Source organism: Antennarius striatus, chromosome 9 (assembly GCF_040054535.1).
Source record: "Antennarius striatus isolate MH-2024 chromosome 9, ASM4005453v1, whole genome shotgun sequence".
NCBI lineage: Eukaryota > Metazoa > Chordata > Actinopteri > Lophiiformes > Antennariidae > Antennarius > Antennarius striatus.
The window spans coordinates 13,734,688-13,760,906 of NC_090784.1; the positions used below are offsets into that span (position 1 = coordinate 13,734,688).

Here is a 26,219-nt window from a genome sequence, read left to right on the forward strand (position 1 = left end):
TCTTGTGCTGCTCGCTGCCCTGCTCCGGCTGAATGGGACAGCTGTTTAATGAGCTAAATAAAGCCTGTGCCACGGCCCTCGAAGCGGCCCTCCACTCCAAAGATTGCCTTGTCGTTTCAGCAGACGTAAGCCTTACATCTCTATCACACAATGAGAGTGACACGACAACTACAAATATTAACAAGCTTGGCATACCAACTGTTTTGGCCTATTTATCTGTTATCTATGAATGTTATGAAAAATGGACCTGTTTGCTATAGAGCTCATTAGAGAAGTATAGGTAGGTGTCCAATACTTCTAAAACTAATCAAACTGCATTACCTGGATTACAGGTCAAAATATTTTCAGTCACAATGTAAAATGCATAAAGGAAATACAGTTTTCAATGTATGGAATCTCCCTACGCTATAGATGTAGATGCTATGCTGTGGTGTTTGACTCATCTATCAGTCTACCATCTCAATACCAAAGATGGGAAATGTGGAGCGGCATTCTCGGACTGTTCATAGAAACTACGACACTGACTTTAAGCCATGCAAGGTATATCAACGTACATAGTACATACTGAATAATGTCATTATATTTTTGAATAAATACATGTTTTGCATTTTGTAGTTGGTAGATCTTTTTGATTTGGTCATTTTATAGTTAGTTTCTTATCAGCAGACCAAATCTAACTCAGCACAAATCCCATCCCTGGTGTGTGAAACATCTCTAACTAGTTACTAGCGTGTCGTCAAGGGGGGCGCTGGGGTGCGCTCCAACAATGCCGGCTTGAATGTGCACACACTGGAATTTCCCTATGCTATGGTGGCACAAACTTCAAGAGGTGTTTATATGGGATGTGACTTCTTTATGAATGATTTATGGATCAGTTTTAAGTAATTTATGACTCACCTGCATATTTAGGAACATTGGTCTCATCCATGGACCAGAAGCAGTGGTCAAAAGCAAACACCTGCATAGAGGACAGCACAGGGAGGGTGAACACACACTTGTCCAGACATGCAGTATGTGGTAGCTAAAGCTGAGATTTCTTTACAAAGTGCTCCTTCTCTTTCTGCGGTAGAAAACAGACTACGCTGTACTTTATTCTGTCATTCTGCACTAAATCAAGACTGAACCTGTCCTTGTGAGAAAAATGGAGTCTAACCTTGCATTGTCTGAGATAATGCTCATTAAGACCTGCCATGACTGTCTACACAAATCCACTGTTAGCTGCTGAGTGTTTTGTCATAGTGGCTGGAGCTAAATGAATTCATAAATCAGGGTCAGCGCTTCTCAGAAGAAATTCCAGTACCCAGTGACCCTCGTTTCCAAGGAAACAGGCAATGGCTGTTCCTGATGGTGCAGACTGGCTCAAAGCCCTCAATGCTGCAGCAGCAGCAGAGACTCCTTGTCCTGCAGACACCTGCATGGACTCTGGGTGGACGGCACACAGAGGGGATGTTCTCTGAGCGACAGCAATGGTCTCATTTACCACAGACCCTCATAAACAGACCGGCTTCTGTTACTGTATTCCCCTCAAGTCCACCCAAGTCCTGCATACCTCAAGCTTCCCTCCAACGTCTCCTTCAGGTAATTTCAATATTAGTACGGAAGTGTCTCACACTTGGTATTTTATTGCATTTTAAGATAAAATGTGTGTAGTAATGTTGTATTGCCATTTTCAGTTGCTTCACCTCTCAGCACACTTTTATTGTAACAAAGCATGACGACTCAAATACCGGGTAACCAAACTCCTCTGCATTGACTATATGGGCTACTAGCCAGGGAACCACTGGTTGCACAGTCAGCATTTGAAACCTTGGGATCACTCAGTGCTTTGAAAGCAAGACCCCTTTCTTGTGACTTCACAGAATTGCGTGGGTGCCTTTCAAAGGAGCAAAAAGTGTCATCATACTCAGTTAGGACTGCTTCAGTATCCACAGCTTCATTCTTCTCTGGTCTGTTCCTGTCCATCCTGAGGGTGTGACCCCATAGCAAAATGTTCTTCACTGAACAAATAATAAGGAAGCTGAGAAGCACAATATCATTTTTGTCATTTCTTGGATGGTAAACGGTCCAATGTGATAGAACCGCATCCTCATTTGTTTTACCTTTCCGAATGCACACAGACTAATTTGAGTTCCACTATAACTTATCAGACAGCCACGTGCTCGTCTAGCTGGAAGGTATTACAGGGTAACTGTGGTTCACAGGACAGGCCCCACAGAACCTGCACGCCTGTGGCCCATGCTAATGCTCTCCTCGTTCCCGTCAGCAGACCAAATCTGCCCAGCACAAAGCCAGTCCCTGGTGTGTGAAACATCTCTAGCTACTCACCACCGTGTTGTCAAGGGGGGTGGTGGGGTGCACTCCAACAATGCAGCTTTGAATGTGCACACACACTGCCCCAGTGTCTGTGCTCATCCCTCTTTCATTGTAGGGCCTTTGTGGGTGTTCACGAGATCTTAGAGCACTGACATATTCACACGGACATCTAGTCGGCTCCTGCTGACCAACCAATCTACTAAAACACTCTCAATCATGTCCCTAGAAACAAAGCCACAACAGTAAATAAAGCCATGCAGGAGTAGCGTCAGTCCATCAGAGGAACCGTGTTGCCGGTGCAGCATCCTGATTCTGGGTCATGTAAATATATCTGTGATATCAAGATAGTAATTTAATTAATGGCTACTTGCCCAAAAGTGACTTCAATAACAAACTAAATGAATGATTTTACTGGCACCAATGAGATCAAATTAGTCCAGTGGATCTTGGACATTTTTCTGCAGTGTTAGAAGCAGATGAATCTTGCATACCTTAGGATGTTTCCTGTTGAATCAGAGGGGAAATCCATCATCAAGAGAACAGCCCCACAGGAGAGAAAGAGAGAAAAGAAATAACATAGTTAGCATTGATATAATTCAACAGTCAAGACATTCAGAAAGCTCCACTTTTATATGGAACCTCAGGCTCTTTACAAATATTTTACATCCCCAAATTCCAAGAGTGCCTTACTTATTTTTTTACTCTCTTATATAGTTATTCTCTTCCTTCTGCACGGTGGCATTTCCTAACAGTAGGTGCTGCTGGGATTGAGTTGATAATTGGGCCGTTGGAACATGTGGACGGGAAAAGATTGACGATTCAATGTTTCACTGACTCTGTTAAGTAAATAGTTGTTATGCCAGTGGACTTAACAGAGAGGCCAGGTTAGGAAAGGCGCACATAGCATCAACAGCTCCCGGAACAGGGAACAAAAGGGTAACATAAATGGCACAATGTTATGGTGGATTACTCTCTTCAGAGGGGATTCCCCAAATAAGAAATGCAGCAGTGGTTCCAAACCAATGCTACAGCTATTATAATATATGGTTAGGAAATTACATTTCCATTTTAAATGGAGGTTGTTGTATGATGCTGCACAACATATGCACCAACCGAATGCCTCGACATCTGTCACAGCTCCGTCTTTCAACAATTGTCATCCTTCACGCAAGGCGAGTCTTGGCACAGAGAGTCGTGTTCAACACAGTAACAAACAGGGATGGCTGCTTTAGAAGGACTGAAACACGGCACCAGACTGAGCTGAGTCACCAACAACAGCACGCCTGGACAACTGTGCCACCCTACCCAGTCATCTGTACTTTTATTTTTATGTTATGTATTAGATAAAAGAACAAATTCTAAGCAGATAACCCTCAAAGACTAAATACAAAAATAACTGAGCTGAAGCTCATTATAATTAGGGACAGAGAAGGAGTGAGTTGGGGAATAAAAAGAAAAGGGCCTCGCTTGGGTTCATACTAAAATTGAATCTGGGCCACAAACAACCACCGCGACTCAATTTAATCAAAGTAGACAAAGGCTGCAGCAGGGTCCTGTCCTCCAGCACTGCAGAGCGGAGGGAACGTCCATGAGGGGCCGTGAGATCCGCATCAGACAGGAGGGGATGCAATTCAGATCAGCCCCATGTACATAAAGTCAAAACATTAAAAATCGGATGTACAGTCCAGCTCATGATGATTCACACATGAAGCTGTTTGCTTCGTAGTTAATGTACATGTCACTTCACTTCTTCTTCTCCTTTGGGCTTTTCCCTTCAGGGGTCGCCACAGCGAATCACTTGCCTCTAACCCTGTCTTCTGCATTCTCGTCTCTCACACCAACTACCTTCATGTCCTCTTTCACTACATCCATAAACCTCCTCTTTGGTCTTCCTCTAGGCCTCCTGCCTGGCAGTTCAAAACTCAGCATCCTTCTACCAATATATTCACTATCTCTCCTCTGGACATGTCCAAACCATGTCACTTCATGTCACTTCACGGCCTGAGGAATTATTAACGACCATGTTTCTGGTTGAAAATATGTTCGATACAAATGTATGACACAGATGTGCCATCACAACTCTGGCTTCTCAGACTTGCATGCATGAGGACACTGCAGACCCACCGGGTACGACTGAAGTCTAACAACCCCAGTGGGAGCTGGTTTCATGTGCGTCAAAGTGTTTGTCATCAAGGGCGCGCTCAGTCTGTCACACCTCCAGCTACCTGATGCCAAAGCACTCATGAATGAGTTCAACCTTGCCAAGGGTATAAATTTACCTCACACACACACACACACACACACACACACACACACACACACACACACACACACACACACACACACACACACACACACACACACACACACACACACACACACACATCACATTGTGACCTCTTCAGGTGACAGTATGATGAAGAAGCGGTTTCTTCCTGTGCAGCTCACACTCGGACCCTAAAGGCTGGTGTGTCAGGGGGGTGAGCAGCAGTGGAATCCCCCCTGTGGTTACGAAGCCAGATTAAGGCCACTGGGTCATTATGCCACAGAAAACTGCACTCTTCTTTTCCAGAAGGCAATGCATCAGATTGTATCATCCACCCAATGAAGCGTCTTACTATCCTTAAAGACACACAACAGGCCCACTGATGTGAAAGACAAATACATACATTTTTATGTATCATTTAATGTACTCTGAGGATATCCTTACACCTCATCTGATAAAGACACGGGGTGCAGGCTAGTTAAAATCAGCAGTAGGAAATGGTGTAAACTGCTTCATTCCATGAAATCCCGGTTTGACAGTCCCCAAAAATTCCAGTCATAAATCTCAATCCTGAGGCTCACATGCTGTGGCTGCTCATTTTTCAGTGCATGGAGGCTGTGACCCATTGAGCAGTGTGATTTACCAGGATTTGTAAGAATTTCTGATTATTTAATCTTGATTGGCAAGTTGAATATGGAAATCACAAATATGACGTTAACCCCCCACACACACACACTTACTGTAGATGACACTGACAATAATTTACCTCGTTGAAACACACTAGCAACCATTTTTCTGCTGCTCCCTCTGCATAAATTAAAATTTTACTTCATATTATGTGTCAGAAATTGTGCTTTCCCCACATTTTCAAACTACATTTAACTGCATGTAAACCTCTTTACCATGTGGAGCCATGAACATGTTTCAGACAATCAAAAAATAACTACCTCCACAGCGGAACACAACATTCAGACCTCTGTGTCTCTGTATGTGTGTGTGTGTGTGTGTTACTGTGTGAGTATTGGGTTACAGCACACCGCGCTCTCACAGCAACAAGCTAACATTTCAGACGGTCATCCAGTATGTCTAGAACTGAACACACCAGTCCACTCCCACTGCAAGCAGAGGTCACCCTGCAGCATAGACGGACAAGAGAGCCAAGAAGCATCACAACAAGATTGGCCAGCCATGTCTGAGTAATAACACTCAAGGCCTTATACATGATTATCAAACTAACTTTAGTGGTAAGAGTAATCCTAAAAGTAGTGTCTGGAGTCAGAGGTTTACGTAGGAAAGTATAAAAAACCGGCAATAAAAAAAGTTGGCTTGCTGATAACAGAAACAGACCTGCAGGTCCAATCCAAGCTACCGAGACAGCCAACTCTGACTTCTGCTGGAAAAATTCTAAAACTTCATTATGTAACACAACCACTATAAATATTCAAGGTCTTTGCTTGTGGTAGATGAAATATAAGAATACCTGTACAGTGAAAGTCATACATTTACTATCTTCTGTAATTAGTAAATGTCCAGAAATATTATAAGCTAAACTTTCAGAAAGGATTAAAAGTGAACATGCTTGTTCATAAACCTACATTTTAATGAAATAAATTAAATATTTATAGAGACGCATCACTGTGTTCACTAATCCTAATCTAATCTCTACAAAAAAAGAAATAAATTGAAGGGTAAAATTAGCTTCAGATGAAAATAGTCCTGGTGGCTGTGGGATATTGCTCATTAGGTCATCAACATAGCTCCAGAACATTTCAGTATCTTCCGTCTCTAAGCAACACTTATAAACATGGAGGCAAGACAACCACTCAGCCTCATGAGTCAAAGTTCCAACAAGAAATCTAATGTCAGGATCTTAAAAACAACCTTAATGAATGCACTGCTATGAGCAGCAGCACATCACACACTCACAACAACGTCTGCGTCGGGTTTCCACAAGAAATATTAACAACACAAGTTATGATGCAGACAGGGTCCAATTTAATCCCCTCCAACATTTCTGACACTAGTCTAGTAAGTTGGGTCAGAAAGAAGTGGGCAAAGTGTGCGTATGCCAGAATGCAGAGAGGGATATGGACCACATCTGCTCCAAAGGTATACATCTGGTTAGCTTCAAAGGCCAGAATAAACACAAGTTCATCATATGGTAAGGCTTCCTCCCCAGGGGAAACAAAATGACATATTTACTACCAGGACACACCTCCTTTGACCTTGTCTACTTGCTAAATGTCACTTATCTGAATACATGTGCCATGTGTCGGCTAAGGACTTCACACGACAAAAGCCATAGTAAGTCTGAAGCAAATCTCAATATACAATAAATACAAATATGTCAAACCAACTGTGGCAGTAACCGCATGCTTGAACATAATGAGATCCAATTAGCTCTTTTTTTCCTTTGTTGCACCGCCTGATATGTCAAAAAGTTGTTTTTGTAAATTTAACTTGGCTCCACTTCTCTCAAACGAGACTGAAAATGAGTTAGAAATAAACATGTCCCGCCATCAAATTAGATTTGCATAAACAGAACAAGCTGACTTCAAAACTTCAACAAGCCCTCGTCTGAGACAAGAACACAAACCAGAGTTATTATGAAAGAAATGTATGAGTGGATTTTACTGCTGCTTTCAGAAAACGACACCACATCTGAGATTAATGATGCACAGACCAAATGAAGAGGGAGGAAAATGTCTTTTCTTTGTTCTAGATTAAGATGCAAACATTGTTCCACCTGCTGAATAAACAAGAAATAAAGGGAATAAAGTTATTTCAAGAGTAACACTTTCTACTAATGGAGAGTAGAGCATGTCTTGTGGATTGGTGGAAAAAGTTATTGGCACACGAGGGACAAAAAGACAAAGGGAACATTCCGATGGACAAGGCAGTATTGTCCTTTAGTATAGACTCATTTTGGAAAGCATGTTGACACGAGGTCATGTGTGTCACAGGACAAAGAGTGACCAACCTCCAAAACTTCAGCAACATAAGAGACTCTCATGTCCATTAAACATTCATGTCTTGAGTATCTCTGTAGCATAAGGGTTAACAACCCAAGAGACAGCAATGGAGCCAGTCTGTAAAGGGTTAACAAAACATGTTGAACACACTGGATTTACCCATGGCAGTTACCAGGGAATGACTGTGCTAACAAATTTAAAGGACTAGTTAACATAAGTTTGTGCTAAAATGAACTGGCAAGCTAAACTAGGTGAGATTTACTTTGCACCAACAAACAAGTTATTGATAATTCATTAATAATTAATAATTTCTGCTGAATGAAACAAGAAATTGTAGTTACAAAATTTTGTAAGGATTACACATGTTAAGTGCATTTGGCAGAGGGTGTTTCCAGCTGTGAAAAACAGCTGCTAATTATGGCTTCATATTTTGCATACAAACATGACAGCAGCATTAATCTTCTCATGAAAATTGTCAACAAAAACCTAGGAAGTGTGTTTCTTTTTCACAGAATTTTAACAAGAACCAGATTCTGAGAGAACGTAAACATGTAGGCTCCAACCGCACGGTAATCGCTGAACGTACTTGAAAAAATATTCGTTCAGGATAATTTCCGGATGAGGAATTACACCACAATGGCTCTCTCCTGGTGGACAACTTGAAGCTCCTCTTCACACAATTAAGATTACAATACTGAGTGAAATCACAATATCAGATTACAAGCTCCAAGTAAGCAAGATAACATAGTGGAATGGAGATAAATCTGACTGGGCTCCTCAACAATTAGTGACAAAGAAGATAAGAGCGGAAATTACACGATTGGACGTAGACGTTATCAGATGAAGACATATGTCCATGCTCGTCTGCAGAGCTGAGTAGAGACTGAGGGATAAGAAAACTGGCTTTTTGAAAAGCTAGTTTTTATACAAAAACATCTGCTGCTCTTAAGAGTTAGCTGTGGTTAGTTTCAAGCTTTAAAACAACTCTATATTTAACTTCAAGAAACAAAAAAAAAAGGGGGATTTACATAAAGAATTCTCACAACTTGATGGTCCCGTATCTATCTTTACAGATGACAGACATGCTTGGGCATGATGGATATAAAATGGCTCTTTTGTGTGAGTCCAGGGGCTTTTTTTTTTTTTTTTTTGGTCATGACGTTCCACCACTCATCCCCTGTTCGGACATCAGCCTCAGGTATTTCTCTACATCTCTGCCCCCACCTTTATTGTGTGTAAACCCCAAAGGAGAACAGACGTGAAAACCAAACTGCTTTCCCAGATTCCTATTGACATTCCTGCTAACTCAACAGGCAGACGACAGATAAAACGTAGGAAACTTAACCTGTCACCCTGAAGCCATAATCCATGTTTCATTAGCCCACCATGGAGATTATTGTTCATTTCTCAGTGAAATAGGAGAGGGGGGGTTTTTTGGTCACAAGCGTTGCTACAATGAATGCTCTGCGGTGTAAAGAATGAGGCTTAGCTATAAAAGGAAATGCCTTATATTTCTTCAAATTCTTTAGGAGCCTAGAACATTTTCACAAAGTTGTGTGTTCTCTGTAAAACCTGATTAAAGTCAAGACATGCTGTGGAAAGTTTTATAGTCTAACCTGAGAAATACTTTCTGAATTAATCACACTGAAGTTATATTTAGGTATTGAGCAAAAATGCTTGCAAAGAGACTTGAGTCTTTTTTGGACGTTTTTCCCATTTCCCGTGTATTTAAAAATTTCGAGCCAAAGTGATAAACAAGACTTCACACTATTTCAGATGTAAATACTCACAACTATCTATTACTGCCGCTTTCTCTCTCAAGCTGTGCCTTCGCATTCCCATGGGAGAGTTCCCATGATCTTGGCCCTGCAGCCATATTTGGCATGGTATTACCCACTATATCTGACACATTTCCAACACACAGGAACAGGTGTCTTCAAAACAAGGCAGTCTTAGTGATCAGGGGATCCGTTCTGTGGATTCATAAGCAGCCAAGAAGAAAATTATATGGTTTAAGAAAACTGTGGCAGCCTAAGCACAGAGACCAAACACACACACGCACACAATCTGAACTGTTAAAGACCATCCCTTACCTAAACTGAAAGGAGTATTTCCAGCATATGAGAAAATGCAGTTCTTGTACTGACGTGATCTCCTATGTGGACGTAACCCCTATGCAGAGTTGATGGCACTGCTCATATGTTGATAATAAGGTTAGCAGATCAAACACGTGACCTGAATGTCTCTAGTTAAAAGTAAAGTCTGGCAAAAGTTGCAGATATCTATATTTATTTGTGCATTGAAAAAAATGGTTTGTTGTTCAGCTCATTTTAATTGAGTGGTCAAATTGGATCCAGATATACGTATTTGTTCAGTTTATTTGTGTTTTTCAATATGAACATTAATGTGAAACCTTTTAAGTCATTTAAAATGTTGATGTTTTAGCTCAGGTAAAACTCACCGATTCACCTCTATCCAAGTTTGTAGACTGGTGAAAGAACATGAACAGACAAACACTAAGAAGCTGCAGTTCAGGATTCAGACCCCCAACCTTCTTGCTGTGAGCTGAGATGAGGCAAGGAGGTGAGAACCATCCCTCCATCATGCTACTAAACACCTACCGGTAGCTAAAAACAGTTGTTAAAAAATTCCCCACCTAAGGCACAAATTGATGGCATGTGTCGACACATGTGCAGCCAGAACACTAATTTAACTGCATTATATTTTTGATAAATAGTTTCAACAAAAGCATATACATTTTTTAATCTATAGCACTTTTAAATTGATATAAATTGTGGAATTTTCTAGATATTGCTAGAGAACCTTGATTTGACAACTAATAACAGATCTCCCACTGAAATTCTGACTGTCAAATTTGCTACACTGGTAAATATAAGTCTAAAAAACAAAAGCATTACTATTATCATCAGCATATCCTTTACCAATCCGTTACACTCACAAGCTTTTTAGCCTCTGGGAATCTTCAGCCATACTTATAAATCATTCACAATAACTAGAAAGTATTTCTTCCTGTTCTTCATATATTAGCTTTGAGCATGATTTGTTTAATTGCTCTGCAGGCTGGTTTCAAGAGGTATGTTCTCGTCTCATAATTGCCTTACATCCCCATGTTAATGTAAATGTGAGCTGTTTGTGCAACCAGCTTTTAACACTGACTGATGATTATGTGGAGAAGCATAGAAAGTGTCCTTTTATATAGTATAGCTGGATGTGAGACATCTCAGCAGTGGAATAAATATATCTTCATTGAGTTCCTTTCAGCAGTCACACTCTGAACTTTGCTAATAATCATTACAAATATTTATTTGGGTGGCAAATTAAAGGAAGAAATAAATCATTCTTCAGTTTCTTACTTAAACGAGCATCATTTTTGATTTATTTGTGCCTGTGGGAAATCAGGTCAACTGTTTAGTCATGTGTGACACTGACAGCAGAGCAGAGCAAATGAACCACATGCAAAATTTGTGGAAAACAATCTCAACTATGGCGGCTGATAGATAGCATGTCTGACTGTTGCTAACGGCCATGACATTTCATTGACCTCACAGATAAATAGTCATCATTAACCTACATGTTGTGCATCTCCAGCCATGTCTCCCCTTACACTCGGAAAGCTTCAGTTTTTCTTTTGCTACTCTTCATCACTGTGTTATTTCAAAAGACAGGACAATTTATGATGGAGATTTACAGTGATACCCTGAGATTTAACATTTTTCTGTTCTGTCTTCTATCATCCATTTTCACATGTCAGACAAACATCTACTCACACACCTACGAATAATTCCGAGTGATCAATTCACTTCTATTTCTTGATACTAGACGGTGAAAAAACTTGGAGAACCCTCACAGATGTGGTGAGGACAAGCACACTTCACAAGGAGAGCGCCCCCCCCTCCTCCCGGATCTGGATCTGGATCGGAACCCTGAACCCGGTCACAGCACCGCCGTGTGTGTTTCTGCATTATGTGCACATGTATTATACATCTATTATTATGCTGAGGTGATCAGTATTGGAAAAGTCACATGAATTTCCTAACAGAATATCCTATTGCCAGCAGGTGGGTGACAGCAGTGGCAGCACTGCAGTAAAACTGACTTTCTGCTGCATTTATTTGCTGGTATTTATGGAAAGTAACCCAAGATTATTTGTGTATCAAGACAATGCTGTTTAATCTATATTATAGTCACACATTTCAGCTGGACACATAAGTCAGGAGAGTGTTATAACTTTGGATGGTGCTGTTATTACAACCAGGGTGGGATAAAGTTATTACAATGAGGGTGCAGTCCGCATTCCATACATTTACTTAACAGCCCAAATGTTTTTTAGTGCTCAAACTCACCACCATGAGGCGAATGTCTCACTTCAACAGGCTCATTGCACTTTACTGCTCCATATGAAGTGGTTTTTTTATTTGAAAATACAAAGTGCTGTGAGTTTTTCTGCTGTGTTTACCTGCTCTCTCCTTTGGCGTTTGAAGGTGGTGGGTGTAGAACCGTTTGGTTGTCCTCCATATCCACCACACATTTTGTGTTCAGTTCTATTTCTGCGGAGAGAGACGTTCATTTGAAAGCTGAACAGAATGCGCCAAGTGGAAAAAGTCAAATCCGAGCTGCTTTCTTCAAACTGAACTCAGGACTGTCATCAGACTCCAGCTCAGAGCAGCAATGGCGAAGGAATCAGAACTTATGGAAACACAACTGAGGACAATATATGTGCGCGTTTGCAAACAGAAATCACCACAACACTTACCCCTGCGGTTCATGGGCCGAACTCTCACTGCAACTTTTACCTTTGTATCCGACATTTTCGTCCACTTTTCTCTCCCACCCAGTCTTTGCGCCGAGCTCTCAGTGTAGTCTGTGAATCCCCCCCGACAAGAAGCCCGGATTTCACCCACAAACCAGGTTCTAGTGAAACAGCTCCGACAGAGTCCGCACCTCGAGGAGAAGAGATATAAACATGTTCGTTTTAGATCCTATATCTCAGATCCATCGAGGTTCGCTTCTTGTGCAAATCCAGCATTCTGCTGCGGAGCCAGACAGCATCCCCACCGCCATCTTCCACTGAGAGCACGACTGCTCTCCTCTGGCGGACTGGAGACGGCTGCGCCACGGACGGACACGGATTTACGCACAGCGCGGCGTGTGTGGACGGACAGAGCCGAGAAATGTGAGACTGACAAGTGGGATTTCCCACGAAAAGCAACATTTTAATACAGATTTAGGATCTGAAGTTTTAGCTGTAAGTTCATTTACTCTCTGATACTGTTTTTTGTTTATTTTCACAACTACAGAGAGGTTATTATTATTATTATTATTATTATTAATATTATTATTATTATTATTATTATTATTATTATTATTAATAATAATAATAATAATAATAATAATAATAATAATAATAATAATAATAATAATAATAACAATATAATATATAACAATATATAATAACAGTACTTTAGCAGCAGGGGCATTGTCAGGTTTTCCAAAAATGTCTGGGGCAGCTTAGAATAGTGCCCCCCATCATCCTCAGGGCAATAGTATAATTTATGGAAAAGTACACTCAAGTGAATTAAAAAGCAGTTTCTTAGAGCAAAAGCACAGAACCACAGTTCAGTTGCTTTGAAATGGTTCCTTCCCTGTGAATATAACCAAACACCATAAATAGGCATTAAGATTGGTTGGTAATGACAAAGAGGCAGAGCAGTTAGCCAGAGAGGCTGTCAGGGTAGTGAACACTCAAAGGTTCATAACAGTGCGTTATGTAGCCAGATGTGACACAACCATATGAGGTACCTCAGACACGGGTTCCAGCCACCCACAGCAGAGACCTAGGTATCTACATGCCAGCATAGCAATAAACTCTGAAGCATTATGGGACATGACAACGTACACTGATGCTGTGCTAACTGATTGACATCCAGTTCCTGGAGGAGAACAGTTCTGGACTGGACTGGTCTGAACACCAACCAAAATACCATTGAAAACCTATGGGGTTGTTTGATTCAATGAGTGAAAACGTCCTGCAGAGAGACAACTGGGCCGTCATCTTATAGGATGACGTCCAGTGGCCGTGCCAATCCATGAGGAGGGGGATTACAACTGTTATCAATGCTGATTACTTGGGAGGAAAGACATGATGCTTCTTTTATTTCAGTCAAGGAATTAATCGCGCTTGTTTCTACATCCCTCGAAGCGGTGATGTATAGTAATTGTCAGTATTTGTGTGTTCGCCTGTCCATCTGTCCACCAAATATCTTAACAACCGTTGCAAAAGAAAGATGAAAGAAAATGCACATTAATCGGGCAGCAAAAGGGGATGAAAATGAGATGATGACCTTGACCAAGAGAAAACTAGGTCAAGGTCAAATTTCAACTTTTGTACTTTTTTTTTGTGCATATATCTTAGGAACCAGATAAGATAGAAAGGTGAAACAAAAGGTGTCATATTCAGGGAGCCAAGGGATGAAAATTAGATCACAACCTTGACCTCGAAAAACTAGGTCAAGGTCAAATCTTCACTTTTATGCCTTTTCAGGTACACATCTCTGAAACCTGATGAGATATAATCACAAAACAAAAAGCAACATTTTCAGGAAGCCAGAGGCACAAAAATGTGATGATGAACTTTCACCTTTGGAAAACTAGGTCAATATCATACTCGATAGTGCAATATAGAATTCATTGCTGCAACCATTATGAAAGAAGGTCAGAGTAAAATTTTGAAATCAGGGCTGTTGCGGGATGTTGCAGTCTCTGACTTCCTTGTTTATTGTTTAGTTAACTCTGTTACTGGTGTTTACTAAATAAATTGAGATAATAATTATTCATTAATCAATTAATTATTAAATAATCAATCCATTCATTCATTCGTTGATTCATTCATTTATATTCCGAAACGCTTCTTAATAAGAAACGCATGACCTGGGCACAACCACAGTGCTGAGCTTTGAAAACATTTGAAGTTCTTTTAAAACGGCATTATATGAAACTGTTATCTAAAGAATGTAAACTGCACTTTAGGAAACTCAAATTCCAGAGATGTTGGTAAGAAAAACACTGAGGATATGGCTACTGTCTTCCCTTCTTTTCCCTTTAATACTCTTCTTTCTGCTGGGACTGCTTCAAAAAGTCAAATTATTAGACCAGCATACTTTAATATTGTAAATAATACAAATGCTGTGTCAAAAACTGAAACAAAAACTGCAGCTTGTAATTACTACAAGAGTTATACTGTCTAAAAATGTTGCACACCTGATTGCATAAGCAAAGTAAAGGGTACAGCATTTTATGTCATTCATTTTATTATATTCAAATTTATCATGTTGTTTTCATAGAAAACTACTCTATTATGTCGATACATACATATTTATTATTTATTATATCACGACATAATACCATGATGCTACATTAAGCCTGTTCTTCCATGAGCTATAAGACGGTCCCAGCATCACATTTAGTAGAGTAAATCTTCACTGAATGATCTCCACTGTCAAGAACGACCAGTGTGTCATTCAGTGACACCAGACCAGCTGGGCGGGTGAGGTGGTCTCCCACCAAAGGAGTCAGGGTCAGACCATTCTGGAGGTTCCCTAAACTCCAGATCATCCCCTGATTGGAGTCGATGACAATCACATGACCCTCTCTGTCAAAGGCCATGCCTGACATGCTCAGCCTCACTGCGGACTGGAGAGTCAGACTGAAACTGTCTGTCTGATAGAGCAGTTGGAAGTCTTTTCCCAACACTCTTAGCCTGGTGTGTTGGCGGGTCTCTGGTGGATACGTGTCACAACAAAAATGTTCCATCACCGCGGTGTTCCCAGTCACATGACAGCAGGCCACCGCCTTTGGATGCTGAAGGTCTGAAATGACTATTTGATGATCCAAAATGAGACCATTGGCATAGTTTGCTTTTATCTGGGATAGAGTGCCGGCTTGGACATCCGAGACCACGATGTGCCCACAGCTGTCTGTATCCACACTCCAAGGCATCTGGAAAGCATCTTCCACTGTAAACACGTGGTTCCCATTGGAGGTGTAAACCTTCACAGCTTTATTCCCTGCATCAGTCACCACCACATAACCACAGGGAGTCACCGCCACATCCATCGGGTAACAGATCTCCTCACTCGCCTGTCCTCTTCGGCCAAACGTGTGCAACTTCTTGCCCTGTTGACTGAACACCACCACAGCCATCGCTCCATCATGTACTACCACGATTCTTCTTGAAGAGCTCACGACGGCTATCCCAGTGGGGTTTATGAGAGCTCCCCACCCGCCAAAAGCTACAGAGAGGTGCAGATCTATAAATGCCAGACCTGCAGCTGGGTAAGTGCCTCCCTTTGAACGGTGACAGGCAGCGGAAGACGTGGGACTCCGGGACCACAACAGCTCCTGCAGGTCAGCCAGAACCTGGCAGTTGGAAGTGTTGTCAATGCTGCAGAGCTGCCGACAGAATGGACACTCCAGTCTCCTCAGGAGAGGGTGGGACAGAGCCGTGATGCATCCCAAACAGAGCACATGGCCGCAGGAGAGGTTGTGAGGCCTGTGCTTCCTCTGATCAGTGCTGAACTTCTCAAAGCAGACTTTACACTCCAGTATGTTGATCTGAATCTCTCTCAGAATCGCCTCAGGACTCAGATCGCCACCAGTTGAAGAAACAAGACTCATAGCCATATCTAAAATATCCCGACCTGCTGATATGATCTGCTGAAAGATCAGGAAAAATTAAAAGTCCTGGTCACTGAAGTGAGATGAGAGAATGAGGGAGAAATAAGATGAGAGCTGCAACACATTTGTCAACACAGCCCGCGCTGTAGGCCCAACTGGTCATGTGACACAACACTGAGCTTCTCTGCTGCCATCCTCTGGACATAATGTTAAATCCATGTTGGTGAGGTTGGGTATGTTGACGGCACCCTTTGGTTTAAACACATACGGTGTACAATAATGTAAAATAACTTGTTTTGAGTGATTCCTTATTTCTTTTTAATCACATACATGATTTTTCTGAACTTAGAGCCAGCAGTTCAATAGAATATCACTACGACCTGAACACACACTGATGGTTGATGGCTGTTTACATGTCATTCTCTGTAGATTCACCTCACACACCGTTGTATATCCATGTCTGTGTTATTGATGGTGCCTTCAAATGCAGGTCAGCACAAGGCAGCTATTTCAGTCTGGCTTTCATGGTGTGCAGAGAGGATGAAATCTGATCCGAGACGGGCCTGAGTCAGGCAATCTGGCACTCCTCAGCTGCAGCAAGACTCTCTTCGGGGGTCAAACAAGGTCATTCCCAATTTCCTACTGCTTAATATTCACACTGCAACCTCTCTAAAAACAATGCATTTTTAATAAGTAGTGTATAGTCTATCTGTCACGTAAATAGAAAAAAAGATTTCTGATAATAAATCACAAAGAGTTTAGGAGGAAATGTAATGCATTTTAATGTTTTGTTATTTCACAGTGAAAAACAGGAGCACAAAACATTTTCAGCGGAACCGTTTTTGGCAAATGACATCGGAATCCAGAAGCAATGTACCATTTATAATGTTTACCATCAAGGGAGCCTGGTCCATTCCACAGAGGTCGACATCTGGATTGTCAAGGATTACGAGAGATATTGAGATGATGCCGACAAAATGTAAGCAAACCTTCGGTGTAACACTCAAAGCACAAAATATGAAACCCCCAATTTAGTAAAATTAAGCACAAACTGAAAAGAGGATTAAAAAGAACATGCTAACAGGCACAACAGGTCAATCAAATGTTACAATGACAGCAAAGACATGAAGAACAATACTGAGATCTCTGTGTTTTAATGTACTGCTGACAATTCCTGTAACATTTTACTTAGAAAACACCACTTGATTTTGACACAGCCATGCAAATGTAACATAAGCTATAAGGAGAAGGTTGACACCAGAGCCAAAACAGGCATGCAGGAATAGAATAAATGCCCTCCGTTATCAGTATAGTTTTTTTTTAAAAAAAGATAGCAGCCATAGATGAACAGGAGAGTAAAATCATTTAAGGCAATGATTCACAAAACACTCCAACATTACAAAGTGTACAGTATTTGTAAGGAAAGAAAAACTCTGGAAAGTGCTTAAATTGTGTGCTTTGCTTTGTTCTGGCTCAAACACAAACCTCGGTTGACGCCAAGCTAAAGCAATCAGCAATCTTGCAATGAAATCCTGCTTTTGAAATAAACATGAACATCGCTGGTGTGAATCCACACTAAAACCACATCCTTCAAATAAGACCCCAGCCTTTCTGTGCTATATTAACATCCTTAAATCAACATGAAAACTTCTGCTTAATGCCTTCTATCACTTGAACCAACATGTTGGAGCTGAGGCTGGATTAAACCAGACAAATGTACATTAACTGTCAATGATATACTGAATCAGAGTAAATGTTTATCAGCTACAATATTCATGCAGTCACTTTTAGAATCATCAGGTTATATTCACATGTGTCTCTCACGCACACACATACACACACTAAATACCACTCTCTCTTATCACACACAGTTAAACGTTCGATCAGTGGTTTTGTGACTCAAGCACACAGTAGAGTGTACATCCCTGTGATCCAGGCCTCTGTGTACTCCTAACAACACTGCGTGGACCTGCTCCTCTGCTTCCGTCTCCTTTCCCTCTACTTTGGGTGGGGGCTTTCGAGTCTTCAATCACATCGGGAACTGGTTGCAGGTTTACTCCTTTCTCAGCCTGTACTCCTTCACACCAGGATCGTTGGAGTGTGTTCAGGAATCGCCCACCAGCCTCGAGCTCCCACTCCTACTGGCTGTCCAGTCCGTTGATGGATTTGCTCTTTCCTGGGCCCATCCCTCGGAATCTGGTCGTGGGGCTGTTGCTGTCCACCTCTGTCTCTCCTGCAACAGGAGCGTCATAAACTGAAGACGGTTCACAAAAACAAGGAGCTGAACTTTTACACCTTAAGTAAAGCACCATTCCTGACACTGGGGGTCAGTCTTAAACAAGAATAATGTCGCTATACTTTTATGAGCCTTCTTTATGGGGTTGGCAAACCCCCGTAGGGTGACTGTACCTTTAAATCCTCCTGACATGTAGTCGGCATAATCTGTGTAGTTACTGTCTTCACATTCTGAGTAGCTCTGTGAGAGGAGAAGAGGTCAGAAACATGACACATATACCAGTAAGTGAAAAAAGATCACCTTGAAGCTAAGTAGCATAAGAATCTGAGAATCTATAAAGAGGACTATGATGTTCAATCCAGATTAATTTATATATCTGATATTGTTTCTTACAAATAATTTCTCTCAAGGATGCAGGGCAGGATGTTATCACAGCTTTTCACTGTGTTTATATCACCCTTGGAAAATCAAGTCTGAGCTGACCTCTAGTTTGACACAAGCTTATCATTAACTAGCACAGATAAGTCTACATATATCCCTCACTACACTTTTGTTATTAGATAAATTATGCATGACATTACAATTTATTCCTATAAAATGCATTAACTGGTGCAGAGAAATTCTGATTATCCTTTGAAAGACTTGTGAGAAATATTTTCATTTTAATTTTTAACTAATGACCAAAGTCTTCAAAGTCTCATCAGTTTATCTGTGAGTTAAAATTTCTCTGGGACTCCTTGAGTTATCACACTAAGAATACGAAGGATGCACTGCATTAAAACAACATTTGAAGCAATGGCCATACCTTTTCCCTTGAACCATATGTTTCTGCAAACCACACCATTCCATAGAGGCACAGGAATGTAATGAAGGCCTGAGAACAAAGCAATAAAAATAAGGAAAGGAAAAAAAATAATGGTTATCAAAAAGAAGATTTGTGGGGCTCCTACAGAATCAGATAGTAATTTATTCAGTTGGAACTGAGCTGTTCTGTGATCTTTGTCTTACCAAACACACCAGCCACATGATCACATAGAGGATCTGTGTTTTGGAGAACAAGTCCTGTCCAAACTTGATACAGGCCAAGGCCTCCAGAAAGGCTATTGCCCTGTGAACATGACATAAAAACAACATGATCAAACCCCTGATTCACCTGTAGTAAACTCACAAATATAACATTGGCGCTTGTCTGTCTGACCTGAACATAGTGATATTAGATAAATGAGTTAGATAAATGAGTTTTGTTGAGTCAACCTTGAAGGAAATATAAACTTTATACAGCGTTGCAATTTTGTTTTTACATACCCAAACACCCAGCACTGGGTCCCGACTCTTTTGCACTGTGTGTCTGTGAGGTATGCATAATACTGTCTGAAACAAACACAAGTCATAGACAAACATCAGCTGAATTCACTGGTAGCAGTTCACTTCAACACGAATGTGATTGTAAGGCTGCAGGACATATTTTTTCACATCAATAGGTAAACTGACTCCAATTTTAGATAATAATTTTTGCTGCATAATCCAAGACTTGCAAGACTCTCAATTTCAAACGGCATTTCACATCTAAAGCCTGTTTATCTCCCAACACTTAGATTAAGTAATTCTTTGAATGTCTTTAGAAAAGTCTTATTACATTTAAAAAACAACAACTCCAAAACACATAGATTAACCAAAAAACACTGTTTCCCCCACAAACCTCTCTACTAATTCTCTCCTCACTGGCCCGTATGGCTGTGAGAATCACTGACAGAAAAGCAGAATGGGAGGGCTGGCTTTTGATACTAATGCAGTGGGTCTTTACCTCACTGTTGGAGCTGTGATTATACCGATGAACAGGATCCGGCACCAACTCAGAGGGTGGCTTGCAGGGAAGACAAAAATGTGTTTGAGGAAGAAGGTGTTCAGTTCTGTTAGCTGTAGGGACACAGAGAGAAGCAGAAGAGAATGAACACACTCATGTGTACAACTGGTGGTGCCAAACCATGAACTGAAACAGATAAGTGGAATTCAGCCATTGTCTACTTTATTATTTGCAAACGTGAAATGTCAGAATGTCTACTCACACTTTATAACAAGATTATCATTAATAAACTTTACATGAAAGTTTGAACTTTTTGTAACACAGTTAAAATTGTATCTCTTTACGACACAAACATCAACACTCATAGTTACACACTTAATAGAGTTACAGTTTTATTGTTAAAGATGAACCCTAACCCTAACACACCAAATTATGACTTTAATCTCCTACAACAGGCTTGTTTGATATTTTGCCGTTCTTAACTGGAACAGTGTGTACTCTTCACAGCTGTTCTTGAGATGTTCACATTTGTCAAACTTTAATCATGATGCTGATACTGATTTTTATTTCTCCATGATGACATGTCAGTGGCCTTATCATACACCAGTCCGGTTTTTATTGAGGAACCATAAACCTCTCCCACAGCAGGACAAACTTCGGTGGAGTGAGTAACGTTTAAACTTTTAAGTAACAGACTTGTTCCTTTAGCACACACCAGCAAGTCATGGCAGTTGACACAACACATAAACTAAGCCCAGAGGTAATTAAGTAATTATTGACCTTATACCTGAGTGAACAGTGTGAGTAATACATATTGACAAAAGACTTTAAATTGTGAACCAGGCGCTACTTCTAGGCTGGTGTGAGAGCAAGTTGAGAGGTGGATCAACAAGCAGGACTTCTAAGAACTGCTTTTATCTGTCAGCTGGATGGAGAGGCGCTACAACCATATCATTACATCACCAGAGCACATAATTTGCCCTGCAATGCTGACGTCTAGTTACTTTTCAGTGAATGAAAATCAACAATGAGGGAGTATCGCTCTTGGCTTGAGTCTAATTTGGTACACAACTGGTACTCTACAAACCATTGTTTTTTGACCATAGAATACATTGTTGTTCAAATTTTGCTGGTTAAATTAAAGCCACCACAGCCCTTGACATAACTGGTTCTTGTTTCTAGGTCAGATTGTTTTTGGATCCACTCTGGGACCAGTGTTCCTGGTTGACAGGCTGCTCTCCAACTACGGAAACAAATTTGGAAACAAATTAGGCCCTGGCACTGAGCCAGTCCTGGGACCGCCTTGATGGAAAGGGGTGAATTAGAGCTTCGTTACGGGCAGAACCGTTCACTGAGAAGTTGTGTGCGATAGCAACACTACCTCGTTTAAGTTAAATGGAATCAGGGATTTTGTTGATTATAACTAGGCAATTTTCAGAAACAAAAAAATGTATTCATATTTTTGCAGTCTAACGCTTACTGCAATCAAGTGAGGTTGATGTTAGGTAATTAACAAGGGTTGGTTTTTTTTCTATACAAACCACATTCCGGTCCACAAATTGTTGACTGGGCTTGCACTAGGAGCTAGTATGACTAAGCCACTGTGGCTCAGTGGAAAAGAATTGAGTAAGCCACAAAAAGCCACATTCTGTGTCCAAGACAGTCGCGCAGCGCGCGGACGACCAACGCTCGTCGAGGGGGACATGGGGCGGTCCGGGGGAGGGAAATTTTTTAGAAATGGGGTTGTTTTCCTGAATTCTGAGGGCAAAATCTTCTGTTAAGTTTACCTACAAAAATACACTAAAGTCAACAGTTCAAGCTGAACTATCTTTATTTCTGTCCTACTTTATGCAGGTATGAATGTGAGATTCAACAATTGAAAACTTCCATTCACTATGTAAAGATACAGTCATACAAAATATTACTCAATGTTTACTTGTAAGTTTTACTTAGACTAGAAGACATTTCAACTTTGACCACCACCAACACCATTGGTATGCCATAGTTTGCTAGCGCAAATAGCGAGCACCGCTAGCGAGTGAAAAAGTTGTAAGTTTTAGCCTTTTTTTCCATAAAAATAAGAACGCCACTGTGGCTACACAGTCTAAAACCTTGTAGCCAATCTGGAATTTACTTCGCCTATGGCAAAGTGTCGAATGGCTAGCGCAAGCCCATGTTGACAAAAGGTTCTTTTAAGAGGACACTCCATCCAAGACTCCCGTCAACACCAGAAGATACTGAGAGGGAGGCCTGTTGCTGTGTCATTCACTACATTGGCCTGGAGCCCAGCAGGGTGAAGCTAAAGCTATAGCAGAGCTAACCCATCTCACATTCTGAAAGTGTGATAATTACCACACGCAGGAGAGTCACCGCCTCACAAAAATGAGAGAAACAGCGGCTTTCATCGTGGTGACTAGAGAGCCAGTATCCAAACGTGAATCTCCGGCAGACAGCAATCAAGTTTACTCGTGTGCTTCAGTCATGGTTTTCTCATAACCATAAAAGACTTAAAAGTAACTCAGGTTCTCATTCATTCTCATGGGATTAGATATTAATGTGTGGTCCCCTGGATTATGTGGAACCATATGAGACATGTTTTAGAGTGTAAACAACATTGCGTCAATTAGATTAGACAGGATTTAGCGTACAAAGCTCACAGGATCATCCCCGACTAGTCACAACGTTAGTCACCATAAGTGGGTGAGAGAGGATTTCTCTTCCACCCACCTGCCAAATGATCATGAACAGATAGACGCCCGTCACTCGCTGCAGAGAAGACTTGGGGTCAAGCCAGCGTACGTAGGTCCAGCTCGCAGGGGTAAACTGTAACACGGCTCTTTTGATCTTTCCGGTGGTGGTGTGGATGTCCCTGGATAAGAGGCACAGGACTCGGATTACACTCTCCTGAAGGGTTTACAGTTATTATGACAGTGTAGAAGACACTGATAACAGTAGCGACATCACTGTCCACTGTGAACCAGTGAGGTCATAGTTCTAAATCACTTGTGTGCCCTACAATGGTGATTAAATGCCTTGCATTGGTAGAACAAACTTTATTGTACTGGTTTTATTGCTTACTCATGTTAGTTTTCATGTCCTACCAAAGTCCCACTTATAAATTGATAAAACATTACTCAATGGAATGTTACAAACAATAAAGACCATACAATAAAAGTTGTTTTAATTTGGCTAAAAGGGCAAGTGTAAAGCAAAACTAAATACAGTTGCAGTTAACTTTCATACTTAATACTGGCCCAGTGGTAAGTCCTCATCTCTAAGAAGCGGCAGACGTTCATGCCGAGCCAGATGCCTCCTCCATTACACAGTAGAATGTCCAAAATCACCTGGTCCCACCAGCATTCAGCAAAGTTTGGCAGTAGATGCATGAAGAACAGCTACGGGAACAGAAGATAAAGAGGATATGAGAGGCAACTCAAATCAGAATACAGGAACATTTCTGACAACAGTAGCATTTTATAAATGTTATATTAAATGATGAAAAACAGTCAAACCAAAACAAATAAACCTGTTACATCTGTAGTTATTAAATTCCTGCATTATAAAGAAAAAAAATACAGAAAGAGAGATGGATAGAGAGCGAATGTGATACCACAGGGTGCTGACTGTGTAATAACCACATCTGATGCATGCTTCCTGACCTCAGTAAGTTCCCAGGTAATACTTATGGTCCAGCAGAGTCCATAGCTTCGAATGAGCAGAGCCTTCATTCCCCAGCCCCAAAAATGACTGAATGCAAAAATGTCAAAATGACTCAGGATTCGTTCCCACGTGATGACATGGCAGTTCACAGCATATTCCTGCAGACAACAATACACACAGCTCTTTAATACTTACTGATAATCCACTGGTTGTACACACGACGAATGTATGCACACTGATCCAAAACAATTTTTGTGTATTTTTGTTTAGAGCACTCACCATAATGTCCGCCTCTCTCTTGGCGTAACGCAGGTTTGGGTCCAACCAATACATGAGGTGTTTCACCTGCTGCCAGTTGAGGAAGATGATGAACACCAGGAACAGGAAGTAGAGGACACTTAGACCTTCAAGGCAAAGACACAGGATATTACTGTTCCATTCACCTTTCCTTTTGATGACGTTTATCAATACTCACCAAAAACTATTCGCCATATTGCTGGATGTGGTCTCGTGAATGGACCTAGAGCACAAAAAGACATTGTGTCCAAGAATGAATGCACAACAACAATGGCATAGAGAAGTTTCTCTTCCTGCAAAAATAACTATGTTAACACATACTGTATTCTTTTTTCTGCTTTGCGAAAGATTTGTGGTTAGAATTAAGCAACAGCTGACCAAAGCTAATCTCTTGATCTACTGCTGAATCAGGCAGTTCACACCTGAATAAAATGTATGCTTAAGAAAGCTATTCTCTATTATTTCTCTCATAATGAGGTCCTTATCTGATGGTATCGTGTTCAGCAGTCATTATAGCACATATGTAAATATTGCTCTATTTGTGAAAGACCTCCAGGCAAACTCAATTTATTCTGGCAGAAAATAAAAATGGAAAAGCAAAACCTTTTTACTCACCATTAGGAAATGCCAAAACACTAATGACCAGGAAGAAAGAGATGACCAGGATGAGCCCCACCCACACATTACTGTCAGGATTTCCATCATCCCTGAAAGCAGCAGAGGAAAGGAGGTTAGCATCACCAGTGATCCTGCATTAAATATTAAACAACACTTCATAAGTAGCATATGCATCGACGTTATAACACCTCCACATTTTCAATGTCAAGTAACTCCTGTTTACTCAAAATTCACATATATTTAAAGGGTTGGTGTGACATTAGATCTGCAGGACAGATGTAGATTTGAATAGAAGACCTTTTGTATGTAACTCGTATCTTTGTTACACTGTTTTAACGCAAGCTAACGTTATAACAGGACATAGTCATGCACTACATTATCGTTATATAACACAATTCCCGTTATTATTAGCGAAGACAGACAACAAAGATAAACATTCAGCCTTTTAACAGATGTTTCAAAACATTCGTGTGGATATTTGTTTTTTTTTCCATGCAGTAAATCCCTTCAGATGTGGCTAACAGCTGGCTAATCCTCCTAGCTACCTGCCCCGGTCACAGCATCCCTGCTGCCGTTAGCTAGCGATGCTAACGAGCTAATGTTAGCTGCTTACCTTGTGAACGCGAAGTACATCAGACTGAGCACCGTGCATGTCAGCAATGTTATCGTGTGCGGCCTGTAGAAAAAATCTATAGTAATATCTTCAACTTGTTGCTCGTTTATCATCCGGAAATGCATTCTGTAATTCACATCATCTTTGCTTAAGGTATGAGATCCACTATACATGGACGCCATAGATGGATGCAGTCAGGAGAGCAGCTCCGTGGGTTCAACGCTAGAAAGTGACCGCCAGCGGCTAGCGGCGGCGACTACCTCCCCAAACTAACAGGCGTTAGTTAAAAGAAATTTAAAAACTTGCTAGCAGCGCTTCAGTTGAGCAGAACTGGATTGGACTAGAAGCAAAAAAAAAAAAAACACCCAAAGAATTAAAAAAAGAAAAGAAAAAAAGAGGAAGACCACTACAGAAAGTGTTGACTTTTGGTCATGATTGCCGTTAATGTTCTGTGGGGAGTGAACCGAAGCGGAAGAGTGCTCATGCCCTCCTTCATCATTTGCTGCTTTGGCGTGTGGCGTGACCTCCACGTAAGGACTCTCAAGAGTGAGATATTTAAGACGTGACTTTATTTCCTTCCAAACTAATAGTTAGGTGTCCTCATAAATCAAAATATAAAAATATGACAAGACTACAGGTTTATGGACTCAGTAGGGATCCAATTAATTGAATATCAAACATTCCTACACATCCTTTAGGAAAAAGCAAATTCACCTCATTTTTATGTCTGCGCCCCCTTGTGGTGG

General features: G+C 40.9%; 3 protein-coding genes and 2 long non-coding RNA genes across 8 annotated transcripts in view; 2 read left to right on the plus strand and 3 right to left on the minus strand.

The window, feature by feature from the left end:
• kif13a (kinesin family member 13A) overlaps positions 1 to 12,652 on the minus strand; it is a 32,456-nt gene extending 19,804 nt beyond the window's left edge. For 3 of the 4 annotated variants that reach the window (XM_068322776.1, XM_068322775.1, XM_068322773.1), the window contains exons 1-4: positions 12,326 to 12,652; positions 12,029 to 12,119; positions 2,805 to 2,817; positions 898 to 958 (exon numbers count right to left, since the gene is read on the minus strand). In XM_068322776.1, the coding sequence (XP_068178877.1) occupies positions 898 to 958; positions 2,805 to 2,817; positions 12,029 to 12,119; positions 12,326 to 12,380 (220 nt within the window). In that variant the 5' untranslated portion in view covers positions 12,381 to 12,652. The remainder of the gene's footprint in view (positions 1 to 897; positions 959 to 2,804; positions 2,818 to 12,028; positions 12,120 to 12,325) is intronic. The other variant, XM_068322777.1, reaches the window with a different exon arrangement.
• On the plus strand, positions 12,615 to 17,169 carry LOC137600901 (uncharacterized). Its single transcript, XR_011037004.1, has 3 exons — positions 12,615 to 12,745; positions 16,736 to 16,869; positions 17,048 to 17,169. It is a non-coding gene; the product is annotated as an uncharacterized lncRNA (long non-coding RNA).
• Positions 14,972 to 16,367, minus strand: LOC137601991 (E3 ubiquitin-protein ligase NHLRC1-like). Its single transcript, XM_068324500.1, has one exon. The coding sequence runs from the start codon at positions 16,249 to 16,251 to the stop codon at positions 15,007 to 15,009; it is 1,245 nt and encodes a 414-aa protein (XP_068180601.1). The 5' UTR covers positions 16,252 to 16,367; the 3' UTR covers positions 14,972 to 15,006.
• On the minus strand, positions 17,010 to 26,009 carry ptdss1a (phosphatidylserine synthase 1a). The gene is made up of 13 exons (XM_068322778.1): positions 25,474 to 26,009; positions 24,858 to 24,949; positions 24,421 to 24,465; positions 24,225 to 24,349; positions 23,945 to 24,103; positions 23,529 to 23,680; positions 23,013 to 23,154; positions 20,286 to 20,398; positions 19,787 to 19,852; positions 19,490 to 19,589; positions 19,287 to 19,355; positions 18,655 to 18,721; positions 17,010 to 18,478 (listed from the first exon to the last, which is right to left on the minus strand). The coding sequence occupies exons 1-13, from the start codon at positions 25,653 to 25,655 to the stop codon at positions 18,384 to 18,386; spliced, it is 1,407 nt and encodes a 468-aa protein (XP_068178879.1). The 5' UTR covers positions 25,656 to 26,009; the 3' UTR covers positions 17,010 to 18,383.
• On the plus strand, positions 20,406 to 24,350 carry LOC137600902 (uncharacterized). The gene is made up of 2 exons (XR_011037005.1): positions 20,406 to 20,949; positions 24,258 to 24,350. It is a non-coding gene; the product is annotated as an uncharacterized lncRNA (long non-coding RNA).
• Positions 26,010 to 26,219: the final 210 nt, after the last annotated feature.

Bases quoted from the DNA above. Each gene is read 5' to 3' on its own strand.
- LOC137601991 (XM_068324500.1), bottom strand. From the start codon at position 16,251: ATGGCTATGAGTCTTGTTTCTTCAACTGGTGGCGATCTGAGTCCTGAG.
- ptdss1a (XM_068322778.1), bottom strand. From the start codon at position 25,655: ATGGCGTCCATGTATAGTGGATCTCATACCTTAAGCAAAGATGATGTG. The intron at 24,350-24,420 runs GTGAGTATTGAT...TTTGCCTTGAAG, and splicing joins AATATGGCGAATAGTTTTTG to GTCTAAGTGTCCTCTACTTC. The intron at 24,104-24,224 runs GTGAGTGCTCTA...TGTTGTCTGCAG, and splicing joins AGAGAGAGGCGGACATTATG to GAATATGCTGTGAACTGCCA.